Source organism: Ranitomeya variabilis, chromosome 1, assembly GCF_051348905.1.
Source record: "Ranitomeya variabilis isolate aRanVar5 chromosome 1, aRanVar5.hap1, whole genome shotgun sequence".
NCBI lineage: Eukaryota > Metazoa > Chordata > Amphibia > Anura > Dendrobatidae > Ranitomeya > Ranitomeya variabilis.
Genome location: NC_135232.1, coordinates 361,579,682 through 361,602,149, shown reverse-complemented (window position 1 = coordinate 361,602,149; position 22,468 = coordinate 361,579,682). Strand labels below are relative to the sequence as shown.

The 22,468-nt window shown below is 46.9% G+C and overlaps 1 protein-coding gene across 2 annotated transcripts in view; it reads right to left on the bottom strand.

Annotated features, from left to right (window-relative positions):
- Positions 1-19,625: 19,625 nt before the first annotated feature.
- The window catches only part of IPO4 (importin 4), a 359,020-nt gene continuing 356,177 nt past the window's right edge, over positions 19,626-22,468 (bottom strand). For both annotated transcript variants that reach the window (XM_077248938.1, XM_077248939.1), the window contains exon 30: positions 19,626-20,086. In XM_077248938.1, coding sequence (XP_077105053.1) covers positions 19,962-20,086 — 125 coding nt within the window. In that variant the 3' untranslated portion in view covers positions 19,626-19,961. The remainder of the gene's footprint in view (positions 20,087-22,468) is intronic.

Below are 22,468 nucleotides of genomic sequence, written 5' to 3'. Positions count from 1 at the left end.
CCTAAACAGTAGAAACTCCCCACAAGTGACACCATTTTGGAAACTAGACCCCCAAAGGAACTTATGTAGATGTGTGGTGAGCACTTTGAACCCCCAAGTGCTTCACAAAAGTTTATAACGCAGAGCTGTGAAAATAAAAAATAATTTTTCTTTCCTCAAAAATAATTTTTTAGCCCGCAATTTTTTATTTTCCCAAGGGTTACAGGAGAAATTTGACCCCAAGAGTTGTTGTCCAGTTTCTCCTGAGTACGCTGGTACCCCATATGTGGGGGTAAACCACTGTTTGGGCACACGTCGGGACTCGGAAGGGAGAGAGCACCATTTGACTTTTTCAACGCAAGATTGGCTGGAATTAATAGTGGCGCCATGTCGCGTTTGGAGACCCCCTGATGTGCCTAAACAGTGGAAACCCCTCAATTCTAACTCCAACACTAACCACAACCCTAACCCCAACACACCCCTAACCCTAGTCTTAACCCTAATTCCAACCCTAACTCTAATTCCAACCCTAACCCTAAGGCTATGTGCCCACGTTGCGAATTTGTGTGCTGATTTTTCGCACCATTTTTGAAAAATCTGCAGGTAAAACGCACTGCGCTTTACCTGCAGATTTACTGTGGATTTCCAGTGTTTTTTGTGTGGATTTCACCTGCGGATTCCTATTATGGAGCAGGTGTAAAATACTGCGGAATCCGCACAAAGAATTGACATGCTGCGGAAAATACAACGCAGCATTTCCGTGCTGTATTTTCCGCACCATGGGCACAGCGGATTTGGTTTTCCATAGGTTTACGTGGTACTGTAAACATGATGGAAAACTGCTATGAACCGCAGCGACCAATCCGCTACGGATCCACAGCCAAATCTGCACCGTGTGCACATAGCCTAATTCTAACCCTAATTTCAACCCTAGCCCTAATTGTAACCCTAACCCTAATTGTAACCCTAATTCTAACCCTAGCCCTAAGTGCAACCCTAGCCCTAAGTGCAACCCTAGCCCTAAGTGCAACCCTAGCCCTAAGTGCAACCCTAGCCCTAAGTGCAACCCTAGCCCTAACGGAAAAACAAAAATAAATATAATTTCTGTATTTTATTATTGTCCCTACCTATGGGGGTGATAAAGGGGGGGGGGTTTATTTACTACTTTTTTATTTTGATCAAAATGTACCTGGAAAGAATCTGCCGGCAGATTCGGCGGGCGCACTGCGCATGCGCCCGACATTTTGGAAGATGGCGGCGCCCATGGAGAAGACCGAGGACACCGGGAGGGATATCGGAGCTCGGTAAGTATGGGGGGGTGCGATTGGAGCACGGGGGGAGCAGACAGGAGGACGGGGGAGTGGACAGGAGGACGGAGGGGAGCATGGGACATGACAGGACGGAGAGATCGGTGGCGGTGGGGCAGAAAGGGGTCTCCAGCCATGGCAGATGCTATTGCAGCATCGGCCATGGCTGGATTGTAATATTTCGCCAATTTTCATAGTGAAATATTACAGATTGGCTGTTGAAAGTGAAACAGCGAATCAGAGCAATCAGAGCGATCGTAGCCACAGGGGGGCGAAGCCACCCCCCCTGGGCTGAAGTACCACTCCCCCTGTCCCTGTAGGTCAGGTGAAATTGGAGTTAACCCTTTCACCCGGCCTGCAGGGATATGATCATTCTGTGACACAGCATATGTGTCACAGGTCGGATTGGCACCGACTTTCATGACGCATACGCTGTGTCACAGGTCGGGAAGGGGTTAAAGGGAACCTGTCACCCCCCAGGGCCTAATAAAGTAAAAGAGCCACCTTCAGCAGCACTAAGGCTGCATTCTGTGAAGGTGGCTCTTATTTTTACTATCCCTAGGAACCCTGAAATAATGACTTTTATAAATTTCCCACCAAACCTCTTGAGTCAGGGAGGTATGTTTTCTTCCCTTGACTCAACCGCCTCACAGCCGTCCATCATCCCCCTCTCTCCTCCGGGTGCCGCCTCCTCTCTTTGTAGTGACGTCACCGATGCCTTCGTGTAGCGGAGGCCCCAGATCCCACCCGGCAGCGTGTTATGATGTATTGACACTGCGGGGCTGGGAATCTGGCGCCTGCGCAGCGGGTCACAGTGCTACATTGAAGATAGTGCTGATGTCTCGCGAGATTTGTGAATTGACAATTTAGCAGGGGCAATAACTTTCATTTCTCCGCATTTGGAGTGTGTCAGCAAGTCGATCTTTAAAAACATTGCCTTTTTCGATTGGTTTATAAAATAGTGTACCTTTATCTAGCAGCTCTGCAACTGGCGCAATCCGGGTACGAATAGTCTTACATGAGAATTTAGCAGGAGCAATCATTTTAATTTCTCCGCATCATAATTTTCTATTAGTTTAAAAAACAACTTATCTTTATCTAGAAGTTGTGCCACTGGTGCAATACGGGTAGATAATGTTACGTGACAATTTAGCAGGGACAATAATCTTCATTAGTCCACATTTGGAGTGTGTCAGCAAGGTGATCTGAAAAAACAATCCTAATTTTCTATTGGTTTAATAAATAGAGTATCTTTATCTAGCAGTTGTGTGAGTGGCGCAATCCGGGTAGAGATAGTCTTACGTGACAATTTAGCAGTGGCAATAATTTTCATTACTCCATTGTTGGAGTGTGTCAGCAAGGCAATCGATAGCGAGTACAAGTTTCACCATTGCACAATCTGCCAAGTTTTCACAAAGTACAAAGCATTAGCCACATGGGGTATACACACATGACCACAAATTACTTGTTGCAGAAGCAGGAGGAGGTGATTTCCTGAACAAAATGGGTTTGGATAGTAAGGGATGAATGTTAAGACAACTACCCCCCCAAAAAATGTGGGCTGCTTTTACATTACATTCTTGTCATTCCTAGGGCTTACAAAGTCTGTGGAAATCCAGCCCTTGTTCAATTTTATAAGAGTCAGCCTGTCTGCATTTTCCGTTGACAGGGGTGTGTGCCAATCCGTTATGACTGCAGCAGACAAACTAAAAACCCGCTCAGACAACACACTTGCGGCAGGGCATGGCAGGACCTCTAAGGCGTACAAGGAGAGGTTGGGCCAAATGTGGACCTTTGACAAACAATAGCTAAAAGGCACTGAAGAATAAGGAAGGATGCTGGTATGTTCACTTTAGTCCTTCACCATCTCGGTCAACTTCTCCCTCCTCGTCATAGTTACACCCACATATAGCCCTTGCTGATGCGATAGTCTCATGAAAATGGCCCAGTTGGTGGACTCCCCCCGAGATGCACCTGGTGTGCATGGCCCTCCCCTGTAATCCTTGTGGGAAAAAACAGCCGGTACCTCTGCCAGCAGCGTTGTCTGAGGATAATCCTTTTTGCAAGTCTTCCACAATGGCCCTCTGACATGCAAACCCTGAAAATGACACGTTTACCTCCAAAAAGGTGCACAGCTAAAATTTCATGTAGGAAAAAATGTCTTTCACGTGAGGGTCTTGAGAAAGGCATCTGGACATGAATTCTGCCATGTGTGGCAGACTACAAAAAGTCAAACGTTCAGTGTCCTCACCAGGAAGAACACTAAGCATCCACCCCTCATGATGCATAGCCTACTCCTCTACAGGCCATCCATGCTGGACAGGCATGAAGCTGGGATTGGGAGTTCCCTCTGTAGCAAAGACCAAAAACTCCTGTTCCTCCTCATCTTCCTCCTGTTCCTCATCATCAGCCAATGTGGCTTGAGAATATTGTGTGCGGCTGGGCTGTGTAGTATCAGCCACTGCAAAATATGGCTCCATAGACACCTGCTCTACATTCAAAGCTTCCTCTTTGAGATTCTGCAGTGAATGTTTTAATAGACAGAGCAGCGGGATGGTTACGCTGGCAATAGCGTCATCAACACTCACCATCTTGGTGCAGTACTCAAGTTTTGAAGAACCTCACGTCATCGATCCACACCCACTCAGCAGTTGTTGTTTAAAGGCTGAGTGTTAAGCCAGGGTCACACTACAGCGTAATACGGACGAGTGTTAAGCGATATAAAAATCGCATAGCACTCGGACCAATGTTAATCTATGGGGCAGATCCCATCATTCGTTTTTTTCTCGTCCATATTATACTTGCGAGTGAAATCGCAGCATGCTGCTATTGACCGCGTATCTCAGCTGAGAAACGCCAATGCAAATCTATGGGTGCGAGAAAAAATCACAGCACACGGACCATGCGTGTGACTTGCGAGAAATTCTCAGGCATTGGGTAGGTGACAGGAAATTGGCTCAGCCATTATTTGCTCATTTTGCAAAAGTGTGAGAAAATGTCACCATACGGATGACACACGGATACTTTTTTGAGGAAAAAAACACATCCTGGCATTGCACACGGATGACATATGGATCACCATACAGAGAACATTTGTGCGATTCTCAGCAGACAAAATCGGACAGATTTTTTTTACATTGTGTGTGACTCCAGCCTTACTCTGATGGGCGTTGAGAAGCTGGAATTCAGACACTGTTCTCTGCTGCTCACTAAGCTTTGCTAACATATTAACCGCCTGCCACCTCAACAAATTTATCTAACTATCCCTGTGTTGCCCATTCAAAACTTTCTTCAGAACCAAGATCCTTTATCATGTTCTCACACACTTTATGCATTTAATAGCCCTCTGTGTCTCTACTTTTACACATACTGGTTAGTAACCGGTTCATGCAACATTACATGAACATCCGATTTATTACATTATGGCTGGTCAGAACAATGAAAGCAATTGTTACCATTCGTGTCTCCCTTATTTCCTCATAGATTGTAAGCTTGCAAGCAGAGTCCTCATTCCTCTTGGTATCTGTCGTTTATGTGATTATTGTTATTCTGTAATGTCTTTTATTGTCTGTACAATTCCCCTCTAAAATGTAAAGTGCTGCTTAATATGTTGGCGCTATAGAAATAAAATTATTTATTATTATGAATCAGTTGGTGAGAAGGCAAATTAAAGCGCTGCTGCAGCAAAGCTAGTCCAGCGAAAGCCTGAGATGACTTTCCACACTGTGCACTGATACGCTGAACACTGGCAAGTAGGTCTGGCACGTCAGGGTATTTAGAAAATGCTGTACAACCAAGTTCAGCACGTGGGACATGCATGGATCATGTTTACCAGCTTGCCAAGCTTTAAAGCCACCACTAAGTTACACCCATTATCACACACAACCAGACCTGGTTGGAGGTTCAGCAGGGAGAGCCACTGATCGGTCTGTTCTTTTATCCCCTTCAACAGCTCAGCTACTTTGTGAGCTTTATCACAAACAGATGAGATTCAGCAGAGCGTGCTGCTGCTTCACCAAGACAGTGCTGAAGACCTCCCTGGGGAGTGATGGGGAGGCTAGTTTCGGTGAGGAGAGACAGGAACTGTAATACGAGACTGAAATCCTGATGGATATTGGGACCGCTATTCTTGGTGTGGGTAAGATGTGTGATGTCTCAGACTCCACCAGGTTCAGCCAGTGTGCCATAAGGGAAATGTATTGTCCCTGTCCACAAGAACTTGTCCACGTATCTGTGGTAACGTAGACCTTCCCTGTTACTGTGATGGCCAGAGCACGGCTGACATTGTGTAACACATGCTTATGTAACTTCCTACCTCTGATAGCTGTCTCATCTGCTGCAATAGACTCTAATGGTATACACTCCCTCTGCTTGCGGTCTCCTGTCATCTGCCACTCTAGCATCTAGCAACATATTTTAATATGCCTGCATAATGATTGGTATAATTCATTTGTTGCATTTTACGTTTACTCACTGTTTGATGTATACCCATGACTGTGGTCACTTTAGATATTATCTTGGTGAAGGTGTTAAGGTACCGTCACACTCAGCGACGCTGCGGCGATATAGACAACGAGCCGACCTAAACTAGATCGCTGGAGCGTCGCTGTTTAGGTCGCTGTAGAGACGTCAAACACAGCAACTACAGAACGATGCAGGAGCGATCCAGTGATGTAACGGCGACTCACTTCTCGTTCTCGCTGGTTGTTAGCTCCATGTCAAACAGCCGGAGTGTACCGACTGGCTAGAAGGAGACGCTGCGACGCCCCCTATGCTCATTGCTGGCGTCGTTGCTTTTCATGTCAAACATGATGATACACGCCGACCTGGCGACGAAATAAAGTTCTGGACTTCTAGCTCCAACCAGCGATGGCACAGCGGGATCCAGATCGCTGCAGCGTGTCAAACACGAGATCGCTATCCAGGACGCTGCAACGTCACGGATTGTTGTCGTTCTCTTTGCAAAGTTGCTGAGTGTGACGGTACCTTTATAGCATATAGATGTTGCCAGCCACAATGCGTTTGATCATTTAATCACCCCCTGGTGTGCTGGCCCCAGCTGCCAAATTATCCCCACCCTGGTCCCACAATCCATCTCTTCTGACCCAGCAGTCTGGACTATAGATTTAGAAACATCCTTAGGGGTGCAAGCAAGTGGGGGTGCACGCCAGAAGATAAACGTCGTGATACAGCAGTTATTTCATGGCAGTTAGTCAGGGCAGGAGTCAGGTAACCCACACTGTGTTCTCCCTTTTATTCATGTGCTTTATTCCTATCCTCCTATGCTCCCTTGCAATCCACATTCACCGCCCAATCCCCCCTCCACCACAACTCATATACATCAGCTCCTCTCTCCCATGTACAGCTCCCATGCACTTCTCACCTTCCTGAAAAACCTCAGCCCATCATCTTGCCCAAACTCACTGCACAAAAAAAAAATTCATACACTTCCAAAAACTACTTGCTTTTTATCTTCCTACTCCTACTGATTTCGGGGGACATCTCCCCCAACCCCGGTCCCCCATACGCTACCCTACCTCATATCAAAACCGTACTAACCTTATTAATATTACTTGCACTCCCTCATCTCTCTTTCAATTGTGCCGTTTGGAATCCACGGTCTGTATGTAACAAGCTTTTTTTTCCTGCACAACTACTTTCTGAACAACTCTCTGAATCTGTTAGCCCTCACTGAAACCTGGATCCACGACTCTGACACTGTCTCCCCTGCTGCCATTTCCCATGGTGGCTTACAATTCTCCCATTCTCCAAGACCCACAAACAGACCTGGTGGTGGAGTCGGCATACTCTTGTCCCCACAATGCACGTTCCAGGTTATACCCCCCAGTTCCATCACTCTCATTCCCTTCTTTTGAGGTCCACATCATCAGGCTCTTTCGTCCCCTCTCCCTCAGAGTAGGGGTCATATACCGGCCCCCAGGCTCACCCACCCACTTCCTGGACCATTTCTCTGCCTGGCCGCCGCACTTCATGTCCCCAGAACTCCCAACCCTTATCCTGGGAGACTTCAACATCTCCATTAACAGCCCCACTTCCACATCTGCATCCCAGCTTCTATCACTAACCACTTCTCTAGGCCTCTCACAGCTCTCAACCTCTGAAACACACAAAGACGGTAACACCCTGGACCTGGTCTTTGTCCGCCTCTGTTCAATCTCCTACCTAGATAACTCACCGCTTCCCCTCTCTGACCACAACATTCTATCCTTCACACTCACAATTCCTCGCCCACCCCAGCACTCTCCTACCTACCGCGCATTCAGAAATCTACATGCCATTAACCCTCATACACTTTCAGACTCCCTACACTCATCGTTGTCCCCAATCTCTTCTTTTTCCTGTCCTGATCTGGCTGTACATCACTACAACAACACTCTTAGAAGCACCCTTGACCAAGTAGCTCCCCTCACCCTCAGAACCTCCAAACACAGAGTGAAACAGCCCTGGCTCACATCGCAAACCCGATTCCTCCAGCGATGCTCTAGGAGTGCTGAAAGCTTATGGAGGAAAACACGCACACCAGAAGACTTCATACACTTCAAATTTATGCTAAGGACCTATAACTCTGCCCTTCACCTCGCCAAACAGTCCTACTACACCACCCTGATCTCCTCACTATCCAACAACCCCAAGAAACTTTTTAACACCTTTCACTCCCTCCTCAGGCCAAAAGCACAAGACCCTATCACAGACATTTGTGCTGATGATCTGGCTTCCCAATTTATAGAGAAAGTAGACAATATCCGTCAGGAAATCTGCTCCCAGACACCAAGTGCAATGACTCCCATCCCTCCCTGCATCTCCCCTGGCTCACTCTCCACATTCGATCCCATCACAGAAGAAGTCTCCAAGCTCCTCTCTTCTTCTCGTCCGACTACATGCACTACCGACCCCATTCCCTCTCATCTCCTCCAATCTCTCTCTCCAGTCGTCACAACTCACCTAACTACAATCTTTAATCTCTCCCTCTCCTCTGGCATTTTCCCCTCCTCCTTCAAACACTCTATCATTACTCCATTACTAAAAAAACCCAACCTTCGACCCATCCTGCACAAACAACTACAGACCGATCTCCAATCTAACCTTCATCTCAAAACTCTTGGAGCGCCTGATCTACTCCCGCCTTACCCGTTACCTCTCCACTCATTCCCTCCTAGATCCTTCACAGTCCGGCTTCCGCCCCCTACATTCGACAAACTGCACTCATCAAGTTGACCAATGACCTTCTGACAGCAAAATGTAACGGTGACCACTCTCTGCTCATTCTCCTCGACCTTTCTGCAGCTTGACACTGTTGACCACCCTCTCCTACTCTCTAGGCTCCAGTCTCTAGGCATTAAGGACACTGCTCTCCTGGTTCTCCTACCTTTCTGACCACTCCTTCAGTGTTCTGTTCTCTGGCTCCACTTCATCTCCTCTTCCTCTCACTGTTGGGGTACCTCAGGGCTCAGTCCTTGGCCCCCTTCTCTTCTCCCTCTACACAGCCCCAATTGGACAGACCATCAGCAGATTTGGTTTTCAGTACCATCTTTATGCTGATGACACACAACTATACACATCATTCCCTGACCTTACCCCTGCTGTACTACAGAACGCCACTGTCTGCAGTCTCCAACATCATGTCCGCTCTCTATCTGAAACTCAACCTCTCCAAAACTGAACAACTTCTGCTCCCGCCTTCTACGAACCTCCCTAAATCTGACATTTCCCTCTCCGTGGGTGGCACCATAACACCCCGGCAGCAGGCACGCTGTCTGGGTGTTATGTTTGACTCCGATCTCTCCTTCACCTCCCACATACAATCTCTTGCCAGCTCGTGCCGCTTACACCTAAAGAACATCTCTAGAATCCGCCCTTTTCTCACCATGGAGACAACAAAAACCCTCAGTCGCCCTAATCCACTCCCGCCTGGACTACTGCAATACTCTATTAATTGGCCTCCCCCTTACTCGACTTTCCCCTCTCCAGTCTATCCTTAATGCAGCAGCCAGGGTTGTCTATCTAGCTAATCGTTACTCAGATAAGCGTTACTCAGATGCATCCGCTCTTCACCAGTCATTACACTGGCTGCCCATTCATTACAGGATACAATTCAAAGCACTTGTTCTCACCCACAAAGCTCTCCACAGTGCGGCACCCCCTTACATCTCCTCCCTCATTTCTGTCTATTGGCCTAGCCGACCGCTGCGCTCTGCAAATGACTTTCAACTAACCTCTGCACTAATCCGTACCTCCCACTCCCGATTCCAAGACTTCTCCCGTGCTGCGCCAATCCTCTGGAATGCTCTACCCCAAGATATTAGGACCATCCACAACTTGCATAGTTTTAGGCGCTCGCTCAAAACACATTTGTTCAGTGGCCTACCACCTTAACTAATCAAAGTCATTTTATGTTTGTGTGTGTAGCCCATTCACTATCTCCATCCACCCCCCACCCCCTGAAGATGGCTGGATATCATTGTAAATACACACCTGTACTTTGTATCTCCCCCACCTCATTGCAGATTGTAAGCTCTCACGAGCAGGGTAGTCTTATTTTGCTTTCTTATTGTATTGTTAACCTTGTTACCTATGACTGTTGTGTTTGAAACTGTTAAACTGTAAAGCGCTGCAGAATATGTTGGCGCTATATAAATAAAGATTATTATTATGTAACGTGTTGACGGCACACCAGAAAAATAGTATCGGATGGGAATCATGTACCATGGGGCTGCCACCGCCAAGAGGTCGCAGAAAGACTCAGTTCCCACAAGTTGAAACAGCAACATTTCCAGGGCTAACAATCTGGTAATATGAGTGTTTAGCATTTTGGCCTGTGGGTGGGTGGATATTTCTGCTCTGTTAAACGTCTGGGCCAGGGACAAGTGAACACTGCGCTGGGACAACAAACTGAAAAATTGATTGACGCGCACTCTGCTAGAATATTAGGTGCAGGCTGAACCTGGACAGAGTCCAGATCACATGACAGGAAAAAAGTAACAGCCGCACTCAAAAGGATTCTTTGTTTTTGTAAAACAGTGCTCAAATTTATTTACAGTACACCACAGAGAAAAATAAGTAACACGAAAATGCCTGATCAGGTCTTTCTCAAACCTCACTTGTGCAATAGATAAAAAACACACCACCACAGACGGCGCCATCCTGCTACAATAGCCCCAGCTGGGACTTCTGTTTTCTATGCCTCTGCTGCAGCCCTTGGCCGTTTTTTTTCCCCCTCTATTTTTGGGACAACAAACTGGACATAATTACTGACTGATGTGTCTGTGCAACTGCAGGTTGTGGGCAGGAGGCATCAGCGCCTGCTTCATGGACAGCAGATTGGGAAGGCCTTAACGGGAAGGGGCAGCGCTTTCACCATTAGACCCAGATTTTGTATCCAGGAGTTCCGCTCACCTTCTGGGGTGCTTGGCTGCCATGTGCTTTTGCATGCTGGTGGTGCTCAGGTTGGCAGTGTTTTTGCCTCTTCTTAGCTTTGTTTGGCAAATGCTGCAAATTACAGTTGTTTTACCTGAAGTACTTTCAGAACAACGACCCTTGGCCAGTCATCCGAGTGGGGGTGCTCTGTGGAACAGTTGACCAAGTTCTCCCTCTTATCAAACCAATACCTCTTCTTGCTATGGATCTATTCCTCTATGCACTTCTGTGCTCGCTAGGCATGCCACTGTGCCAGGTTGGACCAGTGGCCTCATCATCGACCACGTCATCTTCCAATTCTTCAATCTGATCCTACTTCTGAGTTGCGATTTGAGGCTGACCTAATGGCAACTGTGTGTCATTATACTCCACCTCTTCAGACATGAATTAACCTTCCCCAACATGGCTTTCTCCAGGCCGTAGGTGCTCAAATGTTTGGGTATCACTGCACTCCACCTCCTCATGACCCTCTTTAATCGGGAGGATTTTATTGATAATGACCTCCTCATCACCCTGGTGCTGAAGCGAGTTCCGTTGTGGGACACACGGGAGCAGCAGCACTCGGACGCTGTGGTGATTCGGCGGCTGTGGAATGAGGTGGCCCAAGTGCTGATGCATGACTGGGACAACTCCACGTCACGTGTCAGAAAGGCTTTTCGTAAGTATTGCAGTGTGGTCTGATGCCGCAGTGAATCTGAAGGCCGGGATCACACAACCATGTGTGCTGCTGCCCTTCAAGACATGATCATGCTTGAGCAACTTATGGAGAAAATGGCCCCAGAAATTAAAAAGTGAGTAGCCGACCGGAAGCCCAACACTCCAGAGCAAGAAGCTTGTTCCTGTGTTCAGCGGTTGGTGATACCACTTATGGGAGTGGAGTCACGTCCATATTCATTACTTTAATGAGCGATACCACATGACCAGTGAACACAGGAAGAGCTGCCATCGCCCTGAGACCAGCGGAGAAGCAGGGACATGCAGAGACCACACCGGGAGCAGGTGAGTATGATGTGACAGAGACGGACCGGGGGAGAGGGGAGACTCGAGTATAAGCCGAGAGGGGACTTTCTGCCTAAAAAAAATGGCTGAAAATCTCGGCTTATACTCGAGTATATGCGGTAAGTAGGGTGTCATGAAAGTGACTGTCTAGGTATGAAACGAGCCAACCGTAGTTCGGTGACCAACAGCACAACAAAACAAGGGAACACTGGGAACACAATTACAACGGTGGGCCCTGCAATAGGGAACGGGGAAATGGACACCTCAAGCACTCTCCTAAGGATGTGTCCTGATCTCCCTGATGTCCCTATACAGGTTTTTTCAAACTGTCGCCGAGCAGGATACCTAAGCCCTCGCTTGCCCTGCACCTATCCCTAAGTAGGGATTTGGCAGGTGAGAGCACTGGTCCCACCGCTACACTAATACAACACAGGGGAAGATACAAACAAAAGGAACAAAGAAACAATAACACCTCACTTAGCTTTCTCTGCTGCAATGCACAGCACAGCAGAGTAAGGCACCAGATAAGAATTCAGCTGAAGAACAACAGCACTCAGAAAGCTCCTTCTCCAGTTAGGTTGGTCTCCAAAAGGACCTGTATAACCACCAGTCAGCTGATGCATCAGGTGACCTTTTGAATGATGGTGGGAGTGGTCACCACCCGCATCAGCAGACTAGGCAGCAATGTAATTACACCAGCAGCCACTAGGGGGAAAACTGCATTAACCCCCGATGACCTGAAAGGAAAAAGGTTTTAATCTGAGGGAAACCAGATCTGCCACAGATCCAAACATGGATCGTGACAGTACCCCCCTTTCAGTGAGGGGCCTCTGGACACTCAACACCGGACCTCACCAGATAACCTACGGTGAGGACGCCTAGATCCACCAGAGTTCACCTCAGCAGTCACATGACTCTCAGGTTTATGGCAAGCGTGGCCTGATGAAAATGCGAACAACATAGGCTCTGGAGGCTATACAAATCTCCAGAGCGCCGACCTGGGGAATGAGTTGTGTACATGCATAACTGAGGGTAACGCCAACTGAAAAGTCCCCAGGCTGAGTATGGCCAACACCAGATATAGCCTAATCACCCTGGAATTCCAGCACCCAGTTGCACACTTCCTTTTTATGTTTTTGGTGGACACCCATACGTACTCATTCACACACAGGTCCGGACCTGAACATTTATTTGCATGCATACATTTACCACAAGACGGTGAATTCTTTGAGGAATTGACAACAGAGGCGTCCCCCTGTGTCACCACATTCACACCCCCACAATGCTCAGGGGGAACCACCACCCTCCCCTGACCCCCCTTCCTAAGGGGACTAAAAACACTCAGGGTCAGCATGTGGTGAGGGTTGAGAGCTGCCCCTACTCCCTGGCACCTCTGCTGCCGCCACTGAAGAAGGGGTAGGTTGTAGAAGGACGGCAGAGACAGTTGCCCCTGGGCAGCAGCCCTCACATGAATGAGCCCAGCTGACCACTTCCCTTGTCCGCCAATCTATGACCGGGTTGTGTTTTTCAACCAAGGGAGTCCTAAAACGATGGGTGTTGGTATTTCCCCAAGACGTAGCATGACAGGGACTCCTCATGACAAGTCGCTATACACAGGTGTATATCATCCACGACTTGGGTCACCCACCCCTGGCTGAGTGGTACAGAGTCAATGGCCTGGACTTTTAGGGGTTTAGTTAGTGTCCTACACCTTAGGCCATGGGTCTGGACAAAATGAGCATCCACCAGATTGACACCTGCTCCACTATCCACAAGCACTGGTATACACTCAGTTACCCCGCCAACCACTACTTCAGCTGACAGGGTACACTGAGAAGAAGAAATCGAGGCAATATACACTCCATGGTCGCCTCGCTCCTCACGACCAGGGGGACACGGTTTCTTAGGTGGTACAGGTATTTTGGCGCGAGCTGGGCAGACGATGAAATAACCAGTCTGCCCATAGTAAAAACATGCCCCCACACCATGGCGACCCGCAGGCAACCCCGTTTGGGAACCAACTCCTCCCACCTACATGGGTTCGTCCGACCGGCTCAGGTGTGTCCCCCTCCCTAGCAAGGACTACCGGGGGCACATTTGGTGTATGTCTCTCCCTCAAGCATCTATCTACCCGGATGGCAAGGGACATGGCGGCCTCCAATGACTTGGGGGAGGCGTACTGCACAAGAGTATCCTGCAACCTTGGAGACAGACCCTGCCTAAAATGGGTCCTAAGGGAAGGGTCATTTAACTGTGTCAGTGGCCCACCTCCTGAACTCCGAGCAGTACTCCTCAGCCGGCCGACCCCCCTACTTGATTTTACGCAGTTGGGATTCCGCCATCAGGATCCCCATACACAAGCGCCAATGCTGCAAAAAAATCGTCTACCAACCGTAAAGATGGGAGAACCGGCCGGCAAGGAGAAAGCCCAGGATTGGGGATCACCCTTAAGAAGGGAGACTATAATCCCCACACGCTGTTCCTCACTCCCTGATGAACGAGGGTGGAGCCTGAAGTACAACTTGCAGGCCTCCTGAAAAACCAAAAATGTATCTCTCCCTACAGAGAACCTGTCAGGAAGAGATATCTTGGGTTCTGGTTGAACCTAAACCTGGGCCGAAGCCCAAAACCCAACCAATTGCTGCACCACCTCACCACGCAGCACCTTAAACTACTCGGTGAGGGTCTGAAGCAGTTGGGCAAAGGCCTGCATTTGAGCCATGGCACACCAGAAAAAATGGGTTGGTTGGTTATAATGTCACAAAAGTGACTGTCTAGGTATGAAACAACGGTAGGTCGGTCACCAACAGCACAAAACAAGGGAACACCGGGGGCACAATTACAACGGTGGGCCCTGCAATAGGGAAAGGGGAAATGAACACCTCCTGCACTCTCCTAAGGATGTGCCCTGATCTCTCTAACGTTCCTATACAGGTTTTTTTTAACCTGTCGCCGAGCAGGATACCTAAGCCCTCGCTTGCCCTGCACCTACGGTATCCCCAAGTAGGGAATTGGCAGATGAGAGCACTGGTCCCACCGCTGCACTAATACAACACAGAGGAAGATACAGACAACAAAGGAGCAAAGAAACAATAACACCTCACTTAGCTTTCTCAGCTGCAATGCACAGCACAGCAGAGTAAGGCGCCAGATAAGAATTCAGCTGAAGAACAACAGCACTCAGCAAGCTCCTTCTCCAGTCAGGTTGGTCTCCAAAAGGACCTGTATAACCAACAGTCAGCTGATGCCTCAGGTAACCTTTTGAAGGATGTGGGAGTGTCACAACTCGCATCAGCAGACTAGGCAGCAATGTAATTACACCAGCGGCCACCGGGGGGAAACTGCATTAACCCCTGATGACCTGAAAGGAAAAAGGTTTTAATCTGAGGGAAACCAGATCTGCCACAGATACAAACATGGATCGCGACATTGGGTCTTGGAAAGCACACAGACACAAAGTCAACTACATCCTTACACAACATTGGTCACCAAAAACGACGAGGTCCAAGGTCGCCTTACTAACTGGGTGACCAGCCAGAGCAGAGTTATGATGTGCCTTCAAAATGTTACAACGTGGATGTAAAGGTGCAAAATTTCCTTGAAGGAAAAGCAGGGGCATCCTCCTGAGCCTTCAAAACCTCACCCTCAAGTTCAGAACACACTGTGGAGATGACAACCCCTTCTTGTAAAATAAAGACAGCAAAGTCCATACTCCGACCCCCAGGGAAATTCTGAGACAAAGCATCTACTTTCATGTTCTTAATCCCAGGATAGTCAATGGGGAGGCAGTTCTTGATGCCCCTTTTCCGACAACACCTCCTCAAAATCAGACAAGAAAGATGCATTGTTTTTAGTGAAGACACTAGAGATGGTAGCACCTAGGTAATCATTTTTGCAAAAATCACTCCACTTAATTATCTCTCTAGCCTGCCAGTCTATGACCAGATTATGCTTAGTCAACCAGGAAAGAATCAATACAATAGGCGTAGGGAGACCTTCCAAAATATAACAAGATAGGAGCTCCCTGTGAAAAGCCTCTATGGGCAAGTTCACACCATGCACTACTTGCCTAAAATTTCCCTGACCGAGAGGGGCAGAGTCAATTGCAAATATGGAGACGGACTTGCCAGAGTATTACAGGAAAGACCAAGGACTCGTGCGAACAGAGCATCCACCATATTCACTTCCGCCCCACTGTCCAAGAGGATAGACATTTTCTCAGTTTTCATACCAATAATCACTTCTGCGGTTAAGAAAAACAGATACACATGCAGAGGAGATATACCGTATTTTCCGGCGTATAAGACGACTTTTTAACCCTTGAAAATCTTCTTAAAAGTCGGGGGTCGTTTTATACGCTGAGTGCAGACCAATATGTATATGATGGGTGGGGGAGGTAGTGGTCCCGATGAAGAGAGGGGGCGTCTCACAGGAAAGTGTGAGTGGAGTATCCCCCTATTACCTCATTGTGGCAGCGTGGGGTTTCTGTGCTGGGGAGCGGTGGCAGATCCTCTTTGTGTAGCATCAGGGCTCTGTGCTGTGGGGCGGCGTATCTTAGTGCAGAGTCGGGGCTCCTCCGGCATCTCCTCAAAGCCCGGAGGCACCGGCAGCTCCATTGCTGTGATGCGGTGGCCTCCAGGAAAATGGCCGCTGGGGGCGGCGCATGCTCAGATTCAGATCTCGTCCCAAGATCTCGGAGGAGCCCCGACTCTGCACTAAGATACGCCGCCCCCCCCACAGCACAGAGGCCCGACGCTGCACGAAGATACGCCGCCACCCCACAGCACAGCACCCACGCGGCACAAAGAGGAGCAGCCGCCGCCGCTCCCCAGCACAGAGACCCCACGTTGCTACAATGAGGTAATAGGGGGATACTCCACTCACACTTTCCTGTGAGACGCCCCCTCTCTTTGTCATCGGGACCACTCCCCCCCCAAAAGGCACATTATTCACCGGTCCTATAAGACGACACATGGCATATAAGAAAACCCACGACTTTTAAGAAGATTTTATATTTTAACTGGAAAAGTTGGGGGGTCATCTTATACGCCCAGTCGTCTTATACGCCGGAAAATACGGTATACACCCAGGTTGTTATTTCCCCCACAGCCGGAGGTAAGAAGTTTTCTGACTTTTTTTTTGGCATTTTGGTAAGAAGGACAGACCCCAATGACCACAGGAAAAACACAACCCCGTGTTGAGGTGATCAATAAGAGATTCAGAGGGGCCTCTCCTCGGTATAGCTGCATCGGATCTTCAGAGCACACATGGAGATCCTCGGTTATAAGGAGTTCCATGGGGTGCAGAGTAACAACACGTCTACCCCTGAGGCATCTATCAATGCGTATGACCAGCAACAGCGGCCTCCAATGACTCAGGAGTTGTTAAGTGCTAGTGCGTCTTTTAATCTTTCAGACAGGCCCTGACTAAACGAATTCCTAAGAGCAGGATGGGTGTCAGTAGCCCATCAATGGAACTCTGAGCAGAGTTCCTCTGCCGGTCGATCTCCCTGCTGGAGCTTACATAGCTTAGACTCAGCAAGGGAGGCAGTCCGAATCATCACACATGAGGCCTAGAGCCTCAAAAACCCATCAACCGACCAGAGAGACAGTGAATCTGATGAAGGTGAAAAGACCCAGGATTGAGGATCTCCTTGAAGAGAAATAATCCCAAACCATTGCTCCTCACTTAAAAATGAACGAGGACTAAGCCAAAAATACAGCTTCCAGGCTTAATGGAACACAATAAATTTATCACATCCTCAAGAAAACCTATCTGGGAGGGCCACCTTAGGTTCTGGTACAGGCTGACTGGCCGCCAGACCAACAGTCCGCTGCTGAGAGACCCTATATTGCAGGTCTGACCGTTCAAAGGACAGACACTGCAATTGTTTGACAAAGACTACAATGGGATCTATACCAAGATATAAAATGTGGGGCCAGTGAAAATGTCACGCTGTGACGGACTAAGGTAGGGCAGGTGGGTCGCAAACTGTCCCTGGACCTTAACTATCCCTGTTTTGGGGGTACTCTTAATGGTAGAGAGGCCCGAGTCTTTGAACTCACAATGCTCCTGTTAATCTCTGGTCTGTCCCCTCCCCCACCCTATTGAGCCTGGGACAGAAATGTATTGTGAACAAGACAAAAGACAAAACAGGGATAACAGAAACCATCTATCATACAAAAGCATGAACTAACAACAAAGAGAATAGGGACATGGAGAATAAACTAAATGAGAACAGGGATCAGGAGATAAATACACATACTAACATAACACCTCCACAAAAACATCTTTCCTAACACTTAGCTTAAGCAAACAGCACAGGAAGACGAATCTCCTGTAGCAACAATGAACTCCTATTCAGCATAGCATCTAAGCAGCAGAGCATTCACTGCACTGGTAAGGCAGAGAGGGTCTAGTTATAGGAAGAGATAACAACCCAATCTGAAGCAGCTGAAAATGGAGCTGCAAGTTTGTGACAAGCATAGAAAGGGTTGGTAACCTCTTCAGTACCAAAGGAAACCAAATTAATTTAATATAGGACCCAAACAAAGGCCAAATAGAAGATCTGCGATTTACAATACAGAGATCTTCTACCCCAGATTTCCCAGGTTGATGTGACACACTTGTGACAATATGCTTCATGGTCATATGCAGCTGTGTTTTTATTTATTTCCTTGTTCTGTTTTCAGCACGTAATGAAAAACAGAAACGTGAAATAGAAGGCTCGTCACCAGTCAGATCTCCCCAAAGTCAGGGTAAATATGCATCATAGGGTATACAATGAAACAAATCACCTGTTTATTCTGTTTGTTCTTACAATGCAGGTCAGTAAAAAGATCTATTAGTGGTCACTAAAGGGTTAAACTTGCCGAGGTATCACAAGTCTATATACAGTGCAGAGTTGGCGGCATAAATATATATTTAACACAGATGCCCTTCACAAAAATTGTTCGAACTTGTGCATATTCTGAATATTTGTCTAGATGGGTAAAAGTAACTTTTTTCTTCAAAGATCCATACCAATGCCTTTAGAGGGAGAGAAGGGTTGTCTACTATAAAATGCTGATTAAGTCTCACTCTGCCGGATTGGTACTCTCCACAAGGAGGACCAATCCCCCTTTAGACCGTATAACAATGCATATAGAAACAAACCTGTTTTGACTGACCGTTTGTCATGTTGTAGAGCACAGAAAAGCTGTCATTTATGTAACTCCCTATATAACTGAAATGCTCGTACTCACGGAAATATTAGGAAAGACCACCCGTTTGACTCAGGCCCATAAGGACCAGGCCATTTTTTTTATCCCTGTCTTCCAATAATAATATTTTTTTTCATTTACTGAAATGAAAAACATGAAAAAATAATTTGTGGGGTTGAATGGACCTTCCCTTCCGCCAGCAAGTCTGCCATTCTTTTTTGGATTTCATTTTTCGAAGTAAAATTGACGTGTTGGCTATATTGTGCAGGACGTATTACAACGACAGCGATGTATGTATATGTATATATATATATATATTTTTATTTTTTTTTTTCGTTTTTTTTGTTAAAAATCTTCTTTAATAATAAAATAAAGATTTGCTCTGTTACAATTTTTTGACACTCAAACCTTTATTTTATGGTTGTTAAAACTGTGTGAGATCATGTGTTTTTCAAGGAGTTTGCCATAGAGTGACCTATGCTTCAGAATTTGACAAGAAAAACCGGTGCAATCCTTAATGTGGTGTGAAGTGGTAAATAAGGTATATTAGAAAGGTGTGTATAGCACCTCATTATGCTAGGAAACTGCTTTAAAAAACGGAAAATACCCTTTAGAAGTAAATCTCTCTTTCACGTTTGCCTTTTTTGTGCATATTTGGAGTACTATACTGTAGACGCCCACAACTAGGACATCTTTAACGGCCTTAACAAAACCTCTGTGTTTATTGCTTTAACTTGAACAGCAAAAACAGCCATTTATGACATTTCATTCTTCTCAGACATTTGCGTCCATCAACAAAACAGTTCTGATGAGTGGGTGACACACAGGCTTCTGGGTCCAAAGGGTAAACTGGAACTTTCAACTGCAACTTAAACATAAATGCAAACCATGGGAATCATCCTCCTGAGGTCAAGAGACGTGTGGTGGCATGACAGGATCACACAATCAGCATGAAAAGTTTATATGAAAAAAAAAACAAACAACAAATGTTTTTTTGTGTCGGTCAATGGACAGACTAACTGGAATATGCTCCTCGGCCTTAGCAAAGAGCTGTGCGAAGCTTGGAAGATTCTTCATCAGGAAGAGACTTCATAGCATTCTGCAATTCCTGGGGGAAAAGCTGGGCAACATTTCTCAATAGTAACAGTATGGTCTGCTCCGTATCTGCCAAAAATCAGAAAATGAGAAATAACAGTGAACATTTAGATTGTATCAGATTTTATACTGGGAAACAAGAAAAAAAGCTTTACGATATCCAACAAAAAATGCAGTACGCCGTGATTGCTAGGTTGGTAGTTCTATGTTGCTAGGTAGATTTAACGGACATTTCCAGTTTTGGACACCTTGTATGCCTGATTGCAGTTTCTAAATAAACATACTAGCACTGATTCATCAGTTGCATTTTTTAGGTTACTTTCCTTTTTTGTCCTGTGATCTCAGTTGCTATTTTTGGCAATACAACCATCAAAATAGCCAATTTCATTCATAAATTTGGTGCAATGTTAAAAATGGGCTTTCTTCCTGTCTTGGCCTATCTTGGTCTTTGCATGTTAGTGACAAAAACCCCAAAATAGTGCCAACATTTTGATGTACTTAAAATATACCGGGGAGGGGGTGGGGACTGGAGATAAATTGCAAATGATGAATCAGACTAAGGCTATGTGCACACTTTGCGGATTCTGCTGTGGATTTTTCCGCAGCGGATTTGATGAAATCCGCAGTGCAAAAAGTACTGCGGATTTATCACTTTTTTGTGCGGTTTCCACTGCGGTTTTAGACACCTGCGTTTTTTTAACATGGAGCAGGTGCCAAACCGCTGCGGATTCCGCACAAAGAATTGACATGCTGCGGAATGTAAACCGCTGCGTTTCCGCGCGTTTTTTTCCGCAGCATGTGCACAGCGTTTTTTGTTTTCCATAGGTTAACATTGTACTGTACACCACATGGAAAACTGCTGCGCATCTGCAGCGTCCAAAAACGCTGCGGATCCGCAGCAAAAACCGCAAAGTGTGCACATAGCCTAAAATATCAGGCATTGCACTCTGTCTACAAAGTGAAAAAAACACCACACGTAAAACAGACATAATTCTTTTGGTTTACCACGATAGAGGAGCCAGAAACCCACAGCGACTGATTTCTCCTACTCCTGCACTGATTAGAAGCACTTCACTGTCATATTAAACAGTGTAGATATCTTTTAGCAGTGCAGGGGTTAATCTGCTCAGTTGCTTTTAGCTGGGTGGGGAAGGGTACAGACTGAGGGCGGATTCAGGAGCTAAAGGTACCTTCACACGAAACGACATCGCTAGCGATCCGTGACGTTGCAGCGTCCTCGCTAGCGATATCGTTTCGTTTGACACGCAGCAGCGATCAGGATCCTGCTGTGATGTCGCTGGTCGCTGAATAAAGTCCAGAACTTTATTTGGTCGTCCGATCGCCGTGTATCGTTGTGTTTGAAAGCAAAAGCAACGATACCAGCGATGTTTTACACTGGTAACCAGGGTAAACATCGGGTTACTAAGCGCGGCCCTGCGCTTAGCAACCCGATGTTTACCCTGGTTACCCGGGGACCTCGGCATCGTTGGTCGCTGGAGAGCGGTCTGTGTGACAGCTCTCCAGCGATCAAACAGCGACGCTGCAGCGATCGGCATCGTTGTCGCTATCGCTGCAGCGTCGCTTCGTGTGAAGGTACCTTAAGCCATGGTACCTGGCCCCAGCAGCTTCACCTTCAGAAGTAATTCGGGGAACAGGGCGAGCTAGGGCGCTCGTAGCATTACATACAGGGAAGAGGGGAGCAGTAGTGTACTATAATTCACCAACCAAGCTAACAAGGTAATACGAACAAGGATAACAAAGTACTAAACATACAAATATACTCACACATACAACAGAGGAAGGCACTGGGGAGAGGGAAATGGAGTTAAACCAAAGTAGGAGACTAAAGGGAGTTATCACACACTCAAAACCTAGCAAGAGTCACAGATAAATCCACCAAACGCCTTCTCCAACAACAACCAACAACAACAACCTCCAGCTGTGGACTATCAGCTAATTCTAACAATGGGTGCCAGCCAGGGCCCAGTTTATATAGGAGTGGCTAACAGTGAACAGCTGACAGCCTAAATGCAGGAAACATTGCATGAGATCTCAACTGAGCAGATTAACCCTTGCGCTGCCAAAATAAATGTACACTATTTAATATGAAGTTGAAGTGCTTCTAATCAGCGCAGGAGTAGGAGAAATCAAACACTGCGGTTTTCTGGCTTCTCTCTGTTGCTGTAAATCCCAGACATCATTATTCTAATTGCATCTTTTTTGAGAACAAAAACAAAAAATAATAGGAGAAAAACACACAAATCTAGACAAAAAAAACAGGTGCAAAGTCAATGAAGAATTAGAGCTACTATGCTTTACTCGCCTTCCTTGAGCCCAGTGCAGAATCTCAGCCACTGCTCTCAAGTGCCTGTTACTGTCTGCAGCACCTATGTCACGTTGACAGTCAGTCATTAAGCTCAGCACATGTTCAGCAATGGCGAATACTTGGAG